This window comes from Phodopus roborovskii, unplaced genomic scaffold (assembly GCF_943737965.1).
Source record: "Phodopus roborovskii unplaced genomic scaffold, PHOROB, whole genome shotgun sequence".
In the NCBI taxonomy this organism is placed as follows: Eukaryota; Metazoa; Chordata; class Mammalia; order Rodentia; family Cricetidae; genus Phodopus; species Phodopus roborovskii.
In genome coordinates, this window is record NW_026126448.1 from 6,589,733 (window position 1) to 6,606,421 (window position 16,689).

At 38.9% G+C, this 16,689-nt stretch overlaps 1 protein-coding gene across 3 annotated transcripts in view; it reads left to right on the forward strand.

Annotated features, from left to right (window-relative positions):
- Positions 1-16,689, forward strand: part of Pik3r3 (phosphoinositide-3-kinase regulatory subunit 3) — a 72,345-nt gene that overhangs the window by 18,813 nt on the left and 36,843 nt on the right. For all 3 annotated transcript variants that reach the window (XM_051188515.1, XM_051188516.1, XM_051188514.1), the window contains one exon: positions 15,611-15,719. In XM_051188515.1, coding sequence (XP_051044472.1) covers positions 15,611-15,719 — 109 coding nt within the window. The remainder of the gene's footprint in view (positions 1-15,610; positions 15,720-16,689) is intronic.

The window sequence follows — 16,689 nt, forward strand, 5'->3', positions numbered from 1 at the left end:
ATGGGAATTATTAATAATACTTTATTGTGAAGAAAATGAAGTGTAAGGACTGAAGAGATGGCTCAGTGGGCAAAACACTTGCATGCAACCAGAGATTTAGGGCAGGCATCTTGCCTCACCTATAATTCTAGCACTGTAAGGCAGAGATGGGATCCCTGAGCCAAGCTGGCTACCTAAGAATAGTAATAGCAGAGATCTCTGGGTCCATTTGAGAGCTCCTGCCTCAATAAGTTGGAGAGGCTAGAGCAATGGCTCAGTGTTAAGAGCACTGGCTGCTCTTGTAAAGGATCTTGGTGTTGGATTTCCAGCATCTATGTAGCAGCTAACAACTGACTTTAACTCCAGTTCCAGGAGAGGTGATGCCCTCTTCTGGACTTTGCAGACACTGCATATGCATACTAGAAGGACTATATGGAGGCAAAACACCAATTAAAAAAAAAAAATTGAAAAAAATTAAGTAGAGCCTGGTGGTGGTGGCTCATGTGTTTAATCCCAGCACTCAGGAGGCAGAGGCAAGCAGATCTCTGTCAGTGAGAAAGTTGCAGGACAGATAAGGCTACACAAAGAAGCCCTTTCTTGAAAAACCCCCCAAAAGAAAGTAGAAAGTGTTGGAAAAAACCTCTGATGTTAACCTCTGCCCACTTATGCATGTACATTCATACGTGTTTGCACACATTTGAACACATATGCACGTATACAGCCAAGAACACATATATAGTCTTGGCTGACCAAAAACTCACTATGTAGACCAGGTAGGCCTCAAACTCAGAGATTCATCTACCCCTGCCTCTTGAGATTAAGGGTATGCAGCACCAACCCAACTTGTTCTTGATACTTTTATGTATGTAAGGGTCATTTGAATATGAAGCATCTTACATTAATTCATAAAATATGATTAGAATGATGTACTCTGTTAAGAATTAAAATAGGGATAGGGCCGGAGAGGTGGCTTAGAGGTTAAGAACACTGGCTGCTCTTCCAGAGGTCCTGAGTTCAATTCCCAGGAACCACATGGTGGCTCACAACCATCTATAATGAGATCTGGTGCCCTCTTCTGGTGTGCAGGGATATATGCAGGCAGAACACTGTGTACATAATAAATAAATAAATCTTAAAGAATTAAAGTAGGGATTGCCATGTGTAGATTTTGTATTTTGAGGTGTTTTATAATTGCTACCTCAATAAGTTTTCTTGAAGAAGTAGTCACTAGGGGTGGTTAGATGGTTCAGAGAGCGAAGGCACTTGCCCCCAAGCCTGATAACAAATTTGAATGTATTGGAGGGAGAGAGCCGATTCCTGTGGGCTGTCCTCCGACCTTTGTGCCCAGGCAATGGCACACAGATAAATAAATGGGAAAATGTAATCGTTAATTTGCAGAGTTTGTAGATAAGTCCCATTTATTGGATTTTACCTTCAAATGGATATTTGATACACCTTGACAGAACTTATCTGTTAACTATAAAGCAAAGATAAAAGAATTGAATGGACTAAGAAAGCTAACTTCTGAAACATTATACTCCCTGCTCATCTTTCCCCACACCCCTTAGTCCTGGTTACCATTTTTTGTTTATTTGTTTATATGGAATTTTTTTCCCCCCTCATAGTTCAAGGTGACCTCGACCTTTAGATCCTCTAGCATTCACCTCTTAAGTGCTAGGCATGTTCTACCAGGCCCCTGGCTCTGTTTTTGTAAACCAGTATTTTTCTTTATTTTGTGAGACAGGATCTCTGATATAGCTCAGGCTGATCTCAAATTCAAATTCACAAACTCAATGCCTCACCCTGTAGGTGCTGGGGTAACTGGTGTATAGCATTATGCCTGGCTACAGTTGACTATAACTACTTTTTTTTTTGAGACAGGGTCTTACAGCAGTCTAGGCTTGCATGGGACTCACATTATAGCTCAGACTAGCTTTGAATTCAAGGTGATCCTTCTGCTTCAGCTTTTTGAATGCTGGGATTACAAGTGTTTGCCACTGTGTCTAGGAGACATTTGACTTTTAATTTTATAACTTCAAATGTATATGTTTTACCCACTTGTATTTATTGTGGGCCACATGCATGTAATAGCTCCAAGAGCCAGAAGAGTTCATCTGATCCCCTGGCACTGTAGTTAGAAATGTTTGTGAGCTGCTATGTTGAATTCTGGTCTTCTAGAAGAACATCTAGTGCTCTTAACCAGTGAACCATTTCTCTACCCCCATTTGACTATTTAAAGTTTTTGTGTTTTGAGGCACAGTTTCTATGTGTAATCCTGGCTGTCTTGGAACTTGCTCTGTAGATGAGGCTAGCCTCAAACTCAGAGATCAGCTTGTCTCCGTTTCTAGAGTTCTGGGATTAAAGGTGTGTACCACCATGCCCTGTCAATTTATAGACCACTTAGTTTGCTTCCACTTAGCTATTGTAAAAGGTTGGTTATTAATATGGAAGTGCTAATGTCATATCCTTTTAAGGTCCAGCTTTTTTCTTTTGGATATACCTATAAGCATGACTGATGGATCATACAGTATTTGTTACAAACTTTTTAGAATAGGTGATATTATTTTAATTTAAATTTATTTTTAATTAATATATGAAAACTGTACATATATGTAGGGTACCACATGATGTCTACCTGTCTTAATGCTTAGATTAGGTTAAACATTTTTTTTAAATTTGGTTTTGTTTTATTTGAGACAGTGTTTCCCTGTAACAGCTCTAGCTGTCCTGGCTGTCACTCTGTAGACCAGGCTGGCTTTAAACTTACAGAAATTTTACCTGCCTCTGCCTCCCAATTGCTGGGATTAAAGGTGTGAGCTACTACTACCTAGCCAGATCTATATTAAAAAAAAAAAAAAAAAAAAAAAAAAACCTCATCTCTTTCTCCTTTTTCTAAACCATGGCCTTGAACATGATAGGCAAGTACTTTACCATTGAGCTACATCTCCAGTCTCACCACCCCCCTTTTAAACTTAGGATTTCTGTATGTAGCTCAGGCTGACCTTTTATTTGAGAACCTCCTCTTTTGCCTCTCAAGTGGATGGATCATAGATCAACATCTTAATATTTTACATGTATATGAAGTCATGCTGTATCTGTTTTTCTTACATATTTTGCTTAACTTTTTTCCAGTTTCATGCCACAAATAACAGGATTCCTTTCCCCCCCTTTTTTTTTTTTAAAGATTAAGACATTGTATAGGTTTATATATTCTGATTAACGTGTATGATATTTTGTCTGTACTACATGTGTGCCTTGTACACAGAGAAGTTAGAAGAGGGTATCACATTCCTTTCAACTGGAGTTACAGATAGTTAGAAACTATCATGTGGGCGCCACCACCACCACCGGGCTTTCTGGCTTTTTCTTTTTTTCTTAACTACCATAACTTTGCCAGGATTTTTTTGTTTTGTTTTGTTTTTGAGACAGGGTTTCTCATAGCCCTGGCTGTCCTGGAACTCAATTTATAGATTAGACCTTGAACTCCTAGAGATCTGCCTGCCTCTGTCTCCCAAGTACTAGGATTAAAGGCATGTGTCCACCTCCTCAGTAATTGTTATCTTAAAAAAAAATAATAATAATGTGGGACTGGAAGGATGGCTCAGAGGTTAAGAGCACTGACTGCTCTTCCAGAGGTCCTGAGTTCAATTCCTAGAAACCACATGGTGGCTCACAACCATCTGTAATGAGATCTGGTGCCCTCTTCTGGCCTGCAGGCATACATGGAGACAGAATGTTGTAAATATAATAAATAAATCTTTAAAAAAATTAAAAAAATATGTATATATGTATATGAGTATTTGCTTGCACATGTTTGCATGGAGGCCAGAAGAGGGTGTTGGATTCCATCAAACTGGAGTAGCAGACAGTTGTTGTTAGGTGTCATATGATACACTTGTTATCCGTAGTTATGCTTGCCCACCCTTGGTGCTGGTGATTGAACCCAAGGCTTTATACTTTACTTTTATACACTAGGTAAATGCTGTAGCTTTGAGCTCTATATCATCTCTCTTTTGTCTTTTTTATAGTAGCATGTAGTCCTGACTGGCCTGAAACTCATTCTGTAGACTAGCCTGGCCTGGTTATTGCAGACATTTGCCTACTTCTGCCTTTCAAGTGCTGAGATTACAGTTGTGTAACTTGGTCTTCTTGTGAGATTCCTAAAAGTGGAAGCAGGGCTGTCTCTGACTATGGTACCTGCTTTGGGGACCCTTTGCTCTTGGATTGCCTCATCCAGTGTTAATAGGAGAAGAGGTTCCTAGTCTTACTGCAACTTGATATACCATGGCTTGCTGATAGCCATGGGAGGCCTGCCCTTTTCTTTTTTTAAAAAATATATATTTATTTTTATTTAATGAGTACAGATGAATACCCAAGTGCATGTATGTGCATCATGTGTGTGTCTGGTTCCTGAGAAAATCATCAGAGGGTGTCAGATCCTGTGAAACTAGAGATACAGACAGCTGCTAGCTGCCATGTGGATGCTAAGAACTAAACCCAGGTCATTTAGAAGAGCAGTGCATGTTTTTAACTACTGAGCCATTGCTCTAGCCCTTACAATTATGATAGCCATTCTTACTGAAATAAGAGATGTTGAACTGTTTTGATTTGCATTTTAATATGATAAGTGATATTGATTATTGTTTCATATATTTGTTTCCTCAGCAACCTGATAGAGTATTGTAAGTCAGATCCAGATAATTTTTTTATAAGCACAAATAATTTTAATGAGGGAAATATTGAGAGTGAAATTTAGCACTTATTTGTTTTGTTTTTTTCAAGACAGGATTTCTGACAGGATTTCTCTGTAACAGTCTTGGCTGTCCTAGAACTCACTTTGTAGACCAGGCTGGATTTGACTCACAGAGATAAGAAATAATGATAATGAAACAATGGAAAATAAAATCAGTTTTTTACTTAACCATAAATACAAATACATTCCTAACAATTGATGATATAAAATGTGAAAAACAAAAATGTTAGAAAAAGAAGGAAGGATATATTTTATTATACAGAGGAGGAAGATAGTGAAGACTATTCATAAAACTTGAAATTTGAAAGACAAAGTTTGGCAACTATGTCTATTAAAACTTATAGTATGCAAGCCAGCATTGTGGGTTTTGTTTGTTTTCAACATAAATGTTTGAATTCCATGTGTAAGCCTCCCCACTCACCCCCAATCTAGGGCTGCCTGCATGCTTGGCAACTGTTCTTCCTTTGAGCTACATTCCCAGTCCCTTTCTCCAGCCTCCCCCATCCATTCCTCCTTTCTCTTCAGAAAAGGGCAGGACTCCCATGGCTATCAGCCAGCCATGGTATATCAAGTTGCAGTAAGACTAGGAACCTCTTCTCCTATTAACACTGGATGAGGCAATCCAAGAGCAAAGGGTCCCCAAAGCAGGTACCATAGTCAGAGACAGCCCTGCTTCCACTTTTAGGAATCTCACAAGAAGACCAAGTTACACAACTGTAAAATGTGCAGAGGGCCTGGGTCGGTCCCATGCAAGCTCTCTGTTCAGTCTCTGTGAGCCCTACGAGCCTAGGTTATTTGATTCTGAGGTTTTCTTGTGGTATCCTTGGCCCCTTTGGTTCCCATAATCCTTGCCCTCTTCCACAGGATTCCCAAGGGCTGCCTAATGTTTGGCTGTGGGTCTTTGTATATGTTTCCATCAGTTGCTGGGTGAAGCCTCTCTGATAACAATTGGGCTAGTCAACAATCTATGGGTATAGGAATCATTTCACTGGCTTTTTTTTTTTTTTTTTTTTTTTTTTTTTCTAGTCATCTGAGGTTCTATCATAGGTCTCTGGACTGTCTGGCCTTTGGGTCCTGGCCTTCCTGGCAGCGTCATTCCCAGTCTTTAAAAAACAAAACAAAACAAACTTTTAACTAATAAAAGTTTTTTCTCCTAATTGTTGAAATTATTGTTATTTTAAGTATGGGATAGTCTTTAAAATGTTTTTATTTATATGTATGTGTGTGCCTTCATGAGTTTATGTCTGCCTTGTATTCAGAAGTCTGTGGAGGCCAGAATATCCTGCTGGGAACTTGAGTTGTTATAGGCAGTTACGAGCCACCATGTGGGTGCTGGGAACTGAATCAGGGTTCTCTGTAAGAGAAGTAAGCTCTCTCTCTCTCTTTTCAATTTTAGCCCTGACTGTCCTGGAACTCACTGTAGACCAGGCTTGGCTCAAACTCATAGAGATTGGCCTGCCTGTCTGGCTATAATACCTAGTTACTTGCAAATATATTTATTGAGATTTTTTCTTTTTGTATTTTAACAGTGATTAGTAAAATTGATGTAATGTTTCCAGAAATTCAGTATATGGTTAAATTCAGAATATGGTTCTACAAACATGATCATTCACAATACTATAGCTGGAACTTTCTATTAGAATTCATCATTTGATAAAACATTTCAGGTTTGTTGTATGTCTTTTATTGATAGATCATTTGCTTTTCATGGAAATTAACCTGGATAATCTTTTAGTTTCCTTATATTTAAGTATTTTTAGCACTCTAGGACTATACAGCTGAGAAGTAAATGAAATTTTTCCTTCCTTTTATTTTTCTTCTTAATTTTAACATTTTCTTAAAGCTTTTTCATATCAAGGACTATTGTTGGGGAAAGGATTTACTGTTTTATTTTTAAAACAGGTTCTTACTGTGTCGCCTTGGCCTGGAACTCTTGAGTTCTCCTGCTAAAACCTGCTAAGTGCTGGTCTAACAAAGAAGTTTTTAAAAAAACAAATTTGAGAAATTAAGAAAGGGGAGTATTGAGGGATTTTGCAGTCGTCTTTAGAGAAGATACAGGGCCATCTCTTCTGTCCCCAGACTCCTTTCAGCCTATTTTATTGTGTTGTTTTTGTTGACATCCTTTTCTTTTTTTGACTTAAAAATTATTTTATGCTTTATGTGTATAGTTGTTTTGCCTGCCTGTGTTGTGTGTCTGTGTACCTTGTTGTGTGCCTGGTGCTCCAGAGCCTGAAAGAGGGCATTGGATCCCTTGGGACAGAGTTACTGAGAGTCATGAATCACTATTATGGTGCTAGGAATCAAAACTGGGTCCTCTGGAAAAGCGGCCAGTACTCTTAACCACTGAGCCATTTCTCCGTACCCCCAGTTTTTTGAGAGTTCTCAAGTATACTAGTATGGCTTCAAATTCATGAATTGCCCGCTTCAGTCTCCTAGGTATTGTTGACAGTATGGTTGGCTTTTATTGAAATCTTTGAAGAAACTCCAGTTTCATACAGATAGCTAACTATTTGCAAAAAGGTACTATTTTTGTTGTTGTTGTTGTTTTTCAAGACAGGGTTTCTCTGTGGCTTTGGAGGATGTTCTGGAATTAGCTCTTGTAGACCAGGCTGGTCTCAAACTCAACAGAGATCCGCCTGCCTCTGCCTCCTGAGTGCTGGGATTTAAAAAAGGCACTATTTTTTAATGGTTAATTTAATATTTAAATTTCTCCTTGATACAACACAAAACTTCACAAAGGTTAGTTGAAATGTGGACTATAAAATCATATTGAGGAACAATGTTGCATGGAAATGCATTGGTTTTGGGGGCTGGAGAGATGACTCAGCAGTTAAACATACTTTGCAGAGGATTTGGTTCAGTTTTCAGCAGTCACATGTGGCTTGAAACCATCTGTAACTCCAGTTCCAGGGATCCAACACCTCTTCTGACCTGTGCAAGCTTCTTCACCCATGTGGTACACATATACACTCAGGCACAAATGCACACATAATATTAAAAAAAATTGTTGATTTGCTTTGTACTGTGAAAACCCCTCTTACTCATGCATGATTTTTAATATTACTCATAAAACTCTTCAAAAATATTAACACATTGTCTTAGTTACTTTTCTGTTGCTGTGAAGACATCAGGTTCAAGGCAACTTAGAGAAGAGTTAGTTTGAGACTAGCCTGGTCTATAGAGTGAGTTCCAGGAGCCAGGGCTACACAGAGAACCCTGTCTCAAAAAAAAAAAAAAAAAAAAAAAAAAAACAAAAAAGCTGAATTGAAGCTCTGTGTGAATGAGCAAAATAAATTTGTTAGTGGAAGTCTTTGCTGATTAACGATGAGGTGACAAATACCTTTTTTTATTGAGTAATCCTTAAGTATTTGCATTTTTTAGATTTTAAAAAAAATACTCTTTGTTTTTTGCTTGGGGTTTAAATTTAGCATGGTATCTGCCTGTTTTCCTTAATTCTGCTGTTTTCAGTAGAGGATTCACTTCTTTTTCTCAGCTGTGTTTGGTGTTTATGAGTCTACACCCTCTAGTTATTTTTCCTGAATGTGTAAATTGACAGCTTGATGCCGTGATGACAAAAAGCAACTTAGGGGAGAAAGAAGCTTACTTTGGCTTACAAAGTTCCAGGGTATAGTCCATTATTGTTGGGAAGTCAAGACTGGAACGTGAAACAGTTAGTTATGGTGTATCTACATTTGTGCTGCTTGATTTCACTCAGCTTGTGTTCAGGCAGTGGTGCCACTTCCTGTGGTCTGTGTCTTCCCATATCCATTAATTTAAGACATTCTATCACAGACTTGCCCACAGGCCAAATCAATGTAATCAGTCCCTTAGTGATGACATTGCACCAGTGTAATCTATCATATCAACCTGACAAAGCTAACTACCAGGAGGCTGATAGGAGGGTTCAGTGGTTCAGAGTGCTTGCTGCTCTTCAGAGGACCTTATTTCACTTCCCAACACCCACACAGGCTGCTCACAACTGCTGAGATTCCAGCTTCAGGGGATCTAATACCATTTTCTGGCCTCCAGGGATCCCTGTACATGTGTGGCATACATACAAATATATGTACACATTCACATAAACTATATATACTTTCAAAAGATGATTTATTTTTATTTTATGTGCATTGGTGTTCTGCTTGTATTTATGTCTGTGTGAGGGTGTCTGATCCTCTGGAACTTGAGTTACAGACAGTTGTAAGCTGCCATATGGGTTCTGGGAATTGAATCCAGGACCTCTGGAAAAGCAGCCAGTGCTCTTAACTGTTGAGCCACTTATCCAGTCCGCTTCTTTGTTTGTTTGTTTGTATGTATGTATGTATGTATGTATGTATGTATGTATGTATGTATTTGAGACAAGGTTTCTCTGTGTACCCTGGCAGTCTTAGAACTCTCTATGTAGAAGTTCCCAGGCTGGCCTCAAACTCAGAGATCCTCCTGCCTCTGTTTCCAGCACTAAAATAAATCTTAAACAAAGCTAAGTATCACACATCCCTTATGTAGGATGTTGTGGGAGGAAGGTGACTGCCTGGCTACTTGGTAGCATTGGGGAAAGAACTGAAGGTCTAACTATTCTTTGAGTAGACACTCAGCCATTTCTATTTTGGAGCTCATTCTTTCTTGTTTAGATTTACTTATTTGTATATTTTACATATATGAGTACTCTGCATGTATGTCTGCACACCAGAAGAGGAAATTAGATCCCATTATAGATGGTGGTGAGCTACCATATGGTTCCTGGGAATTGAACTCAGGACCTCTGGAAGAGCAGCAAGTGTTTTTAACTACTGAGCCATCTCTCTAGTCCTTGGAGCCCATTGTTGATTTTTTTCCTTTAGAGATATATTGTACCTCTTCATTCCTACAGGGTAGAATAATATGAATCCTATTGCTTTTGAGTGGACTTCCTTTCTTTAGGCACATGTTTAAGTTTTGGGGCCTACCAATTCAAATGTGTCTTTTTTCTTTTACTTTATTAGTTTTGTTGCTATTCTTTGTTGTCTCTCCTCTGAACTTCTTCACTCTTTTGTTTAAATATTCAAAAAGTGTTTTATTACCATTTAGAATTGATTTATAGAGGAAATAAAGAACCACATGTAGCTTCTGTCCTACATTCTATCTGCTGTGTTCAGGCTGCTTTGTTAGTAGTTTTCTAAAGAGAACTGTGAAGTTTGGACCAGCAGTAATTGTATCACCTGGGAACTTGCCAGGAATGGAGACTTTTAGACACCAACCCATATCCAGCAAATTGTGTTGTAGATTTTACTTTGTATAGTTATTTATATTGAATGTAAATAAATAAATAAATAAATAGTGTTTTTACAGTACTATAACCTGACAGAGACATTAAACATTTTAAACTGCTAATCCTTACCTTAAGTAGATAAGCAGAAGAATTTTAAAAATTGAGTAGTTATACTTTCAACTGTAGCTAGTTTTATTTCCAAACAATATAGGTGTTAGCTAGGGAAGTGGCTCACTGACTTACATGCACAAGGCCCTGGGTTTGATCTTCAGTGCTACCAAATGTTTCCTGTGTATAATAGCAAGTTCTTCCCAAAATAATAACTTCAGCAGTCTGATAGTTCTGATTCACACCCTCCAACAAACCAATACACAAAGAAATAAAACCTTCAAGGCCTAAGAATATGTATCAGTGTAGTGTTTGCCTAACAGGCTCAAGACCCTAGGTTCAGTTTCTAGTATTACAAAACAAAAAGTAGCTTTATTGAAATAAAAATTATATGTAACATGATAAATAAAAGACCCAGAGACAGATTTTGGGGTTCAAGCTTTAAGCTGAAGATCAGTAAAGTAGCAGGGTACTAGCTCTTACCACTGCCTTAGGCTGAATGGGCTGATCCTACTGCCTCTCCTCAGCATGGCTAGAGAATCCTGTGACTGAATGTTTTCCTATCCTCAATGTGGCTGGAGAATGAATGTTCAATTCTGAGACCTTGCTCCTGTCCCTAATGCTGGGATTAAGGCTTGTGATCTCAGGTGCTGAGATCATCTTTGTATGAGCTGTTTCTCTTTCTACACAGTCTTGTGTAGATGTGGGTGGCCTTGGACTCAGAAATCTGTCCACCTCTTAATCCTGAGTCCTAGGATTAAAAGTGTGTATCACCTTCTAGCTTCTGGCTACTGGGATTAAGGGTGTGTGCCTGGCTTCTATGGCTTGTGGCTGACTTTGCTTTCTGAATCCTCAGGCAAGCTTTAGTCACTCATAAATAATATATCACCACAATTACATACCATAGTATAGACATAATTCATGGACATTGCATTTTAGTGACTCTTAAATTAGTATATTCAAAGTTGCACAACTATCACCATAGTCAAAATTGTAAGAAATCCTGTATACACTAGTAGTCACTTCCTGTTCCCCTTAATCTCTCAACCTGGGTCAACATTGATCCATTTCCTATCTGTCAACTTGTCTGTTCTGTCAACTTGTAGTTGTCAGGTCCAATGAAAACTCCATTTCCCAGAAGACATTTAATTTCTATTAAGACTGAATTTAACAGGGCAGTGGTGGTGCAAGCCTTTATAGACAGATCTCTGAGTTTGAGGCCAGCCTGGTCTATAGAGCAAGTTCAAGGACAGCTGGGGTGGGGCAGGATGAGACTCAATTTAGTAATTTAAGGGAGAGATGAATAAGCAGAGTAAAGAAGGCTTAGAGATAAGAGATTTTGGAGAGTAGACAGCAGAGAAAGTTTAGATAAGAGATTTGGGGATCAGTTGGGCATTGGTGGCACATGCCTTTAGTCCCAGCACTCGGTAGGTAGAGGCAGGCAGATCTCTGTGAGTTCGAGGCCAGCCTGGTCTACAGAATGAGTTCCAAGACAGGCTCCAAAACAATACAGAGACACCCTGTTTCAAAAAACCAGAGAGAGAGAAAGAGGGAGAGAGAGGGAGGGAGGGAGGCGAGGGAGGGAGGCGAGGGAGGGAGGGAGGGAGGGAGAGAGGGAGAGAGAGAGGGAGGGAGAGAGAGAGAGAGAGAGAGAGAGGGAGGGAGAGAGATTAAGATTGGGATCATTTGTTTGTGCAGCGGCAGAAGTTGTTAAACATTTAAGAATTTGGAAATCTTGTGTGTCATTTTTGGCTGTTGAGCTATACTCAGGCACTAAGATATGCAACTTTAACAGAATCTCTGAGTTTGAAGAAGAAAAGAGATTCAAGGAGGTATCCAGGAGCAGAGTAAGAGAATGGGCAAAAAAGAGAGCAAGTTCCAGGAGTGAGCTGAGAAAATGTAGGAATCGAGAGCAAGGATGGGAGAGAGAAGGGCAAGTGTCCCAGTGTCAAGAATTTCAACCCAAAGAGACTTGTCAGAGAGAAATGTCCCAAATCACAAAGGAGAAGTGTCTTGAGGTTAGGGTCAAAAATTCAAAGCAGCCCAATTGTTGCTAGCTGGTGTACTTTCCTTTTTAGTTTTGATTGGTGATCAAAGGGGGATGTTTAATGCCTCATACCCATTGCTGCCCTCAATTTCCTGATATAAGAAACTATTGATAAATGGGCATGCACCCTAAAGGTTTAAAGTACAGCTTTTTTTTTTAAATGTATAAAAGTTTAGGTTTGTGATTCTTTTATGACTCCTTATAAGATTAACTTCTAAGATAAATAGTAAAATGATTCTTTCTTTGTAATTGCAATATACAGCATGCCAACAAGAGTTGGCTGTGAAAAAGTACTTTCTGCTTGCTCATATTCTGTTAATCTGTAGTAAGTTACTTAGATGTAAATATGTGTGGGTTATTAGGGTGACTTTGTTTTTAATCATATAAGGAAGATGGAAAACGTTTTTACTTGTATTCATTACATTCACCTGAAAAACATTGAACCACATTGCGATTTTTATATTGCCTGAAAGAATAGAGAGTGAATTTGAAAAAGGTAAAATGGGCTAGGAGAAAAACACCAAGAATGAGTTAGAAGGGAAACATCAAGAGTAAAAATAGAAATAGAAGGAAAACATCAAGAATGAGAGAAGGAAGTCACCAGGAAAATAAAGAATAGAGAATACAAATGAAGAATAAAGAAAAAGTCTGAAGTACTCCATCAAGAGAAAGTATGTCTTTTCCCCTTACCTCCTCAGACAGAAAGGCCTAGTATATGCCTGTGCAGATGCAATGGATTCCTTTTGAGCCCTGTGCTGTCTGGAGGCTGCCCCTCCCCAACAAGGCAGCATTATCTTTTCAAGTGATGGGTCCCAGTAGGGCGAGAGAAGCTGCCTGGCACAGCAGAGTAACTTCTGTAGAGAAAGAGCAAGTTGCAGGAGGGAGCTGATAGAGGAGGCAATAATAGGCCTCAGGAGTTGACAGAGCAACTCTTACTGTAGTAAGAGGCGACACCCTAGTACTAGGAGAGAGCAGCTGGAAGGAGAAATGGTTGAAGAGGCAGACTCTAAAATTTGGAGTCCAGTATGGTGGATGGCAGAAAACAGCAGAAACAAATGATCCAGAGTCAAATCAACGCATGGTTCCGTTAGGGGAGCCTGGGACTCTTGAAAAAGGTCCATTCATGCCCACCTGGGTGTCTCAGCATCAGATATATAATGGCATGACCGCTTAATGGTATGGTTGAGTGGAGGGTTTCTTGTTTTGTTTATATTGTAGATATAAGAGAGAACAGCCAGAGGCGTCTCAAGAGTTCAGTGCAGAGAAAGAAAAGTAGTAGACTGAACATGGCCAGGAGACTGGACCTTGCAGTGAGAGTAGTAGGAGCAGGTGTGTGTGGCAGAGAAGGTGAGGAGGGAGACAGAGACAGATGGTGGGGAGGTCCAAGACGAAGAGGGAGCATAACGGAGATGACAGAGTTACAAGGAGAATGAGTAGCTGGGAAGAGGGAAGCTCCTTATTAGCTGGAGGGAGTTTATAGAGTAGGGGTGAGAAAGGCTAGGATGCCACATGGACCTTGATGTGTCTAACAGGCACTTGTAATACTGAGGGAGCCTGGAGAGGCCAGCATGTATGTTGGTATGCTAATAGGCACCACATGTGTCCCTTCTTCCTTTTGGGATTTGTACCTAACAATAATATGTGATCATGACTAGCTTTTTATTATTATTATGTTTTCAACCCATCTATGTTCTACTCTATAATCACTACTTCATTACTTTTATTTTTGAAAAACATTGAGTTATACAGATATAAATTATAACTTGTCTCATCTCCTGATAACTATTATTTTTTTCTACTTTTTGGCTACTACAGGTTGTTCATCCATGAACATTATATGCAGATTTTTATGTGGATATAATATTTCATTTTTCTTGCATATGTAAAATTGTTGAGTCATCAAATGACTGCTTAGCCTTTGAGGATGCCAAGCTATTTTTTATTTAAGAAGCTCATAATTTTTATATCCCTAGCAGTAGTATGGGGCATGCCTTCCTTCCATCTTTTATTTGCTATTCTTTTTAATTAGAATTACCTTAATGGTATAAAATAGTGCCTCATTATGGATTTTTTTTTCTTCAAGACAGGGTTTCCCTGTATAGCCCTAGCTGTCCTGAAACTTGCCCTGTAAACCAGGCTGGCTTCAAACTCAGAGACCTGCCTGCTTCTGCCTCCTGAGTGTTGGGATTAAAGGCATGCACCACCTCCGCTTGGCTAGTGGAATCTTTTATTTGCTTTTGAAGATTATTTCTTAGGAATTTTATATCCCAGACTGACCTGGAAATATTTATGTATCCCAGGTTTACCTCAAACTCCTATCCTGCCTCCTGAGTGTTGGGAGTACAGCATGCACAATCATGTCTTGCCTCTCTGTGATTTTTGTTTTACATTTCCTTGATTACATGTTGAGTAACTTTTCATGAGCTTGCTTTGGCTGTGTGTGTCTGTGTGTGTAACAGTGTGACAGTGTGACAGTGTGTATGTAGTAGTCAAGAGATGGCTCCTTTCGATTTTCTTCTCGAACTGACATCCTGCAACAGTCAGTCATGGACCAGGTAATGCAGTTTGTTGAGCCAAGTCGGCAGTTCCTTAAGGACTTAATTCCGCTGGTTAAAAGATGCACCAAACCCAATAAAGAAGAATTCCAGAAGATTGCCATGGCCACAGCCATAGGATTTGCTATCATGGGATTCATTGGCTTCTTTGTGAAACTGATCCATATCCCTATTAATAACATAATTGTGGGTAGCATGAGTGCTTTATCTTCATGGGAACTAGTGAGAAGCTCATGAAGTATAAAGTTACCTGTACACTTTGTGAGTTTTTCCCCCTTTCCTCCTCCTAAGAGGTTTTCAATTTCTAAATTAAAATAATTTCAAAATAAAGATTTTTTTCCATTAAAAAAAAAAAAAAGATGGTTCCATGGTTCCTTCCATCTTTCTGTGGGCCCTGGAGACTTGACATTAGGTCACCAGGCTAGCTCAACACACATTTACTTGCAGGCCACCCTGGTCTTACATAGTACATTCCAGGGTTATGCAGTGAGACCCCATCTCAAGAAGGAAAAAGATTACCTAAAATATGATATGGTGGTACATTACCAATATCCAATATAATAATAATATTAGTAATATTTAGAGTCATTGTATTATACATTAGCCACTTAATAGCTTTTGGAATGAATTGCTCAGGTTAGAGCTTTACTTGTGTTTTGAAGATGTTGTTTTATTGAAGTAAAAGTTTTTGTTGTTGTTTTGTTTTGAAGTAAAGGTATTTTATGAGGAGGAGAAACCTTTACTTTCCAGGCAACTATTCATAGTGTTTCAAAAGTGCCCCCCTGGCTAACATTAACATGACAGCTGGTTTGACTGGTAGTTGTTTGAATCTTATTGCAAATAGGTTAAGGAGCTATTCCTAGGTGAGGAAATTAGAAAATGAATCATTTACATATACAAAATAACATAAATCTCTCTTCTAGCTCTTCCACCAAAGCCACCTAAGCCAATGACTTCAGCAATTACAAATGGAGTGAAGGACAGTTTCATTTCTCTTCAAGATGCAGAATGGTACTGGGGAGATATTTCCAGGTAACTAAAATGCTACCCTAATTGAATGCAGTGTTTTTCATTGATTCTGAGAGTTAGTAGTTAGACATTTTAATGCTCTACTGGTTTTCATTTAAAGGTTACCATTTTAAAATTTGTGTATAGGAACCCTTAAAAAGTGTGTTTAGGGGTGGATAAGATGGCTCAGAGGTTTAAAGATACTTGTAGCCAACCTTGATTGCCTGAGTTCAGTCCCCTTCATCCTCATGGTGGAAGAAGAAAACTGACTCCATAAGTTGTCCCTTGATTTCGTGTACACACACATACAGAGGATATTTTTAAAGAGCCTTTAGGAGCTGGATTCATAACTCAGTAGTTAAAAGAGTACTTATTGCTCTTCCAGAGGTTTGATTTTCCAATACCCACATGGTGATGGAAATACACATATACCACACACACACACACACACACACACACACACACACACACACACACACACACACACCCTGTAACTCCAGTTCTAGAGGATACAATGTCTTCTAGTCTCCACAGGTACTGCTTGGTACTGCTTGCATGTGGTGAACAGACATACATACAGGTAGAACACCCATACATATTTAAAAACCTTTTTTTTTTTTTTAAAGTGTCACTCTCATTCTCATGACAAAGTAACAAAAAGATCTTTGGGTTATTGGTGTGATTATACTTTTTTCATACTGTGTCAGGGGTGAACTTTTGAGTAGATGATCCTTATATATTTAGGATAGCTACATGTGATTTATAATAAAAGATGCTTATTTTAGGTAGATCCCTTTACCTTCTTTTTTTTTTTTTTTTCTTCCAGTTTTAGATAGGCTCTCATTCTGAAGTCTTGGCCAACTTGAAACCTGATATGTAACTCACAGAGATCCCCTTCTGCTTTCCATTCATCATCTCACCTGGTCTTTACTTTTCTCTATAGTCCAGTCAGGCCTTGAATTTGGGATCCTTCTCAGCACCACTGGGCTTGGAT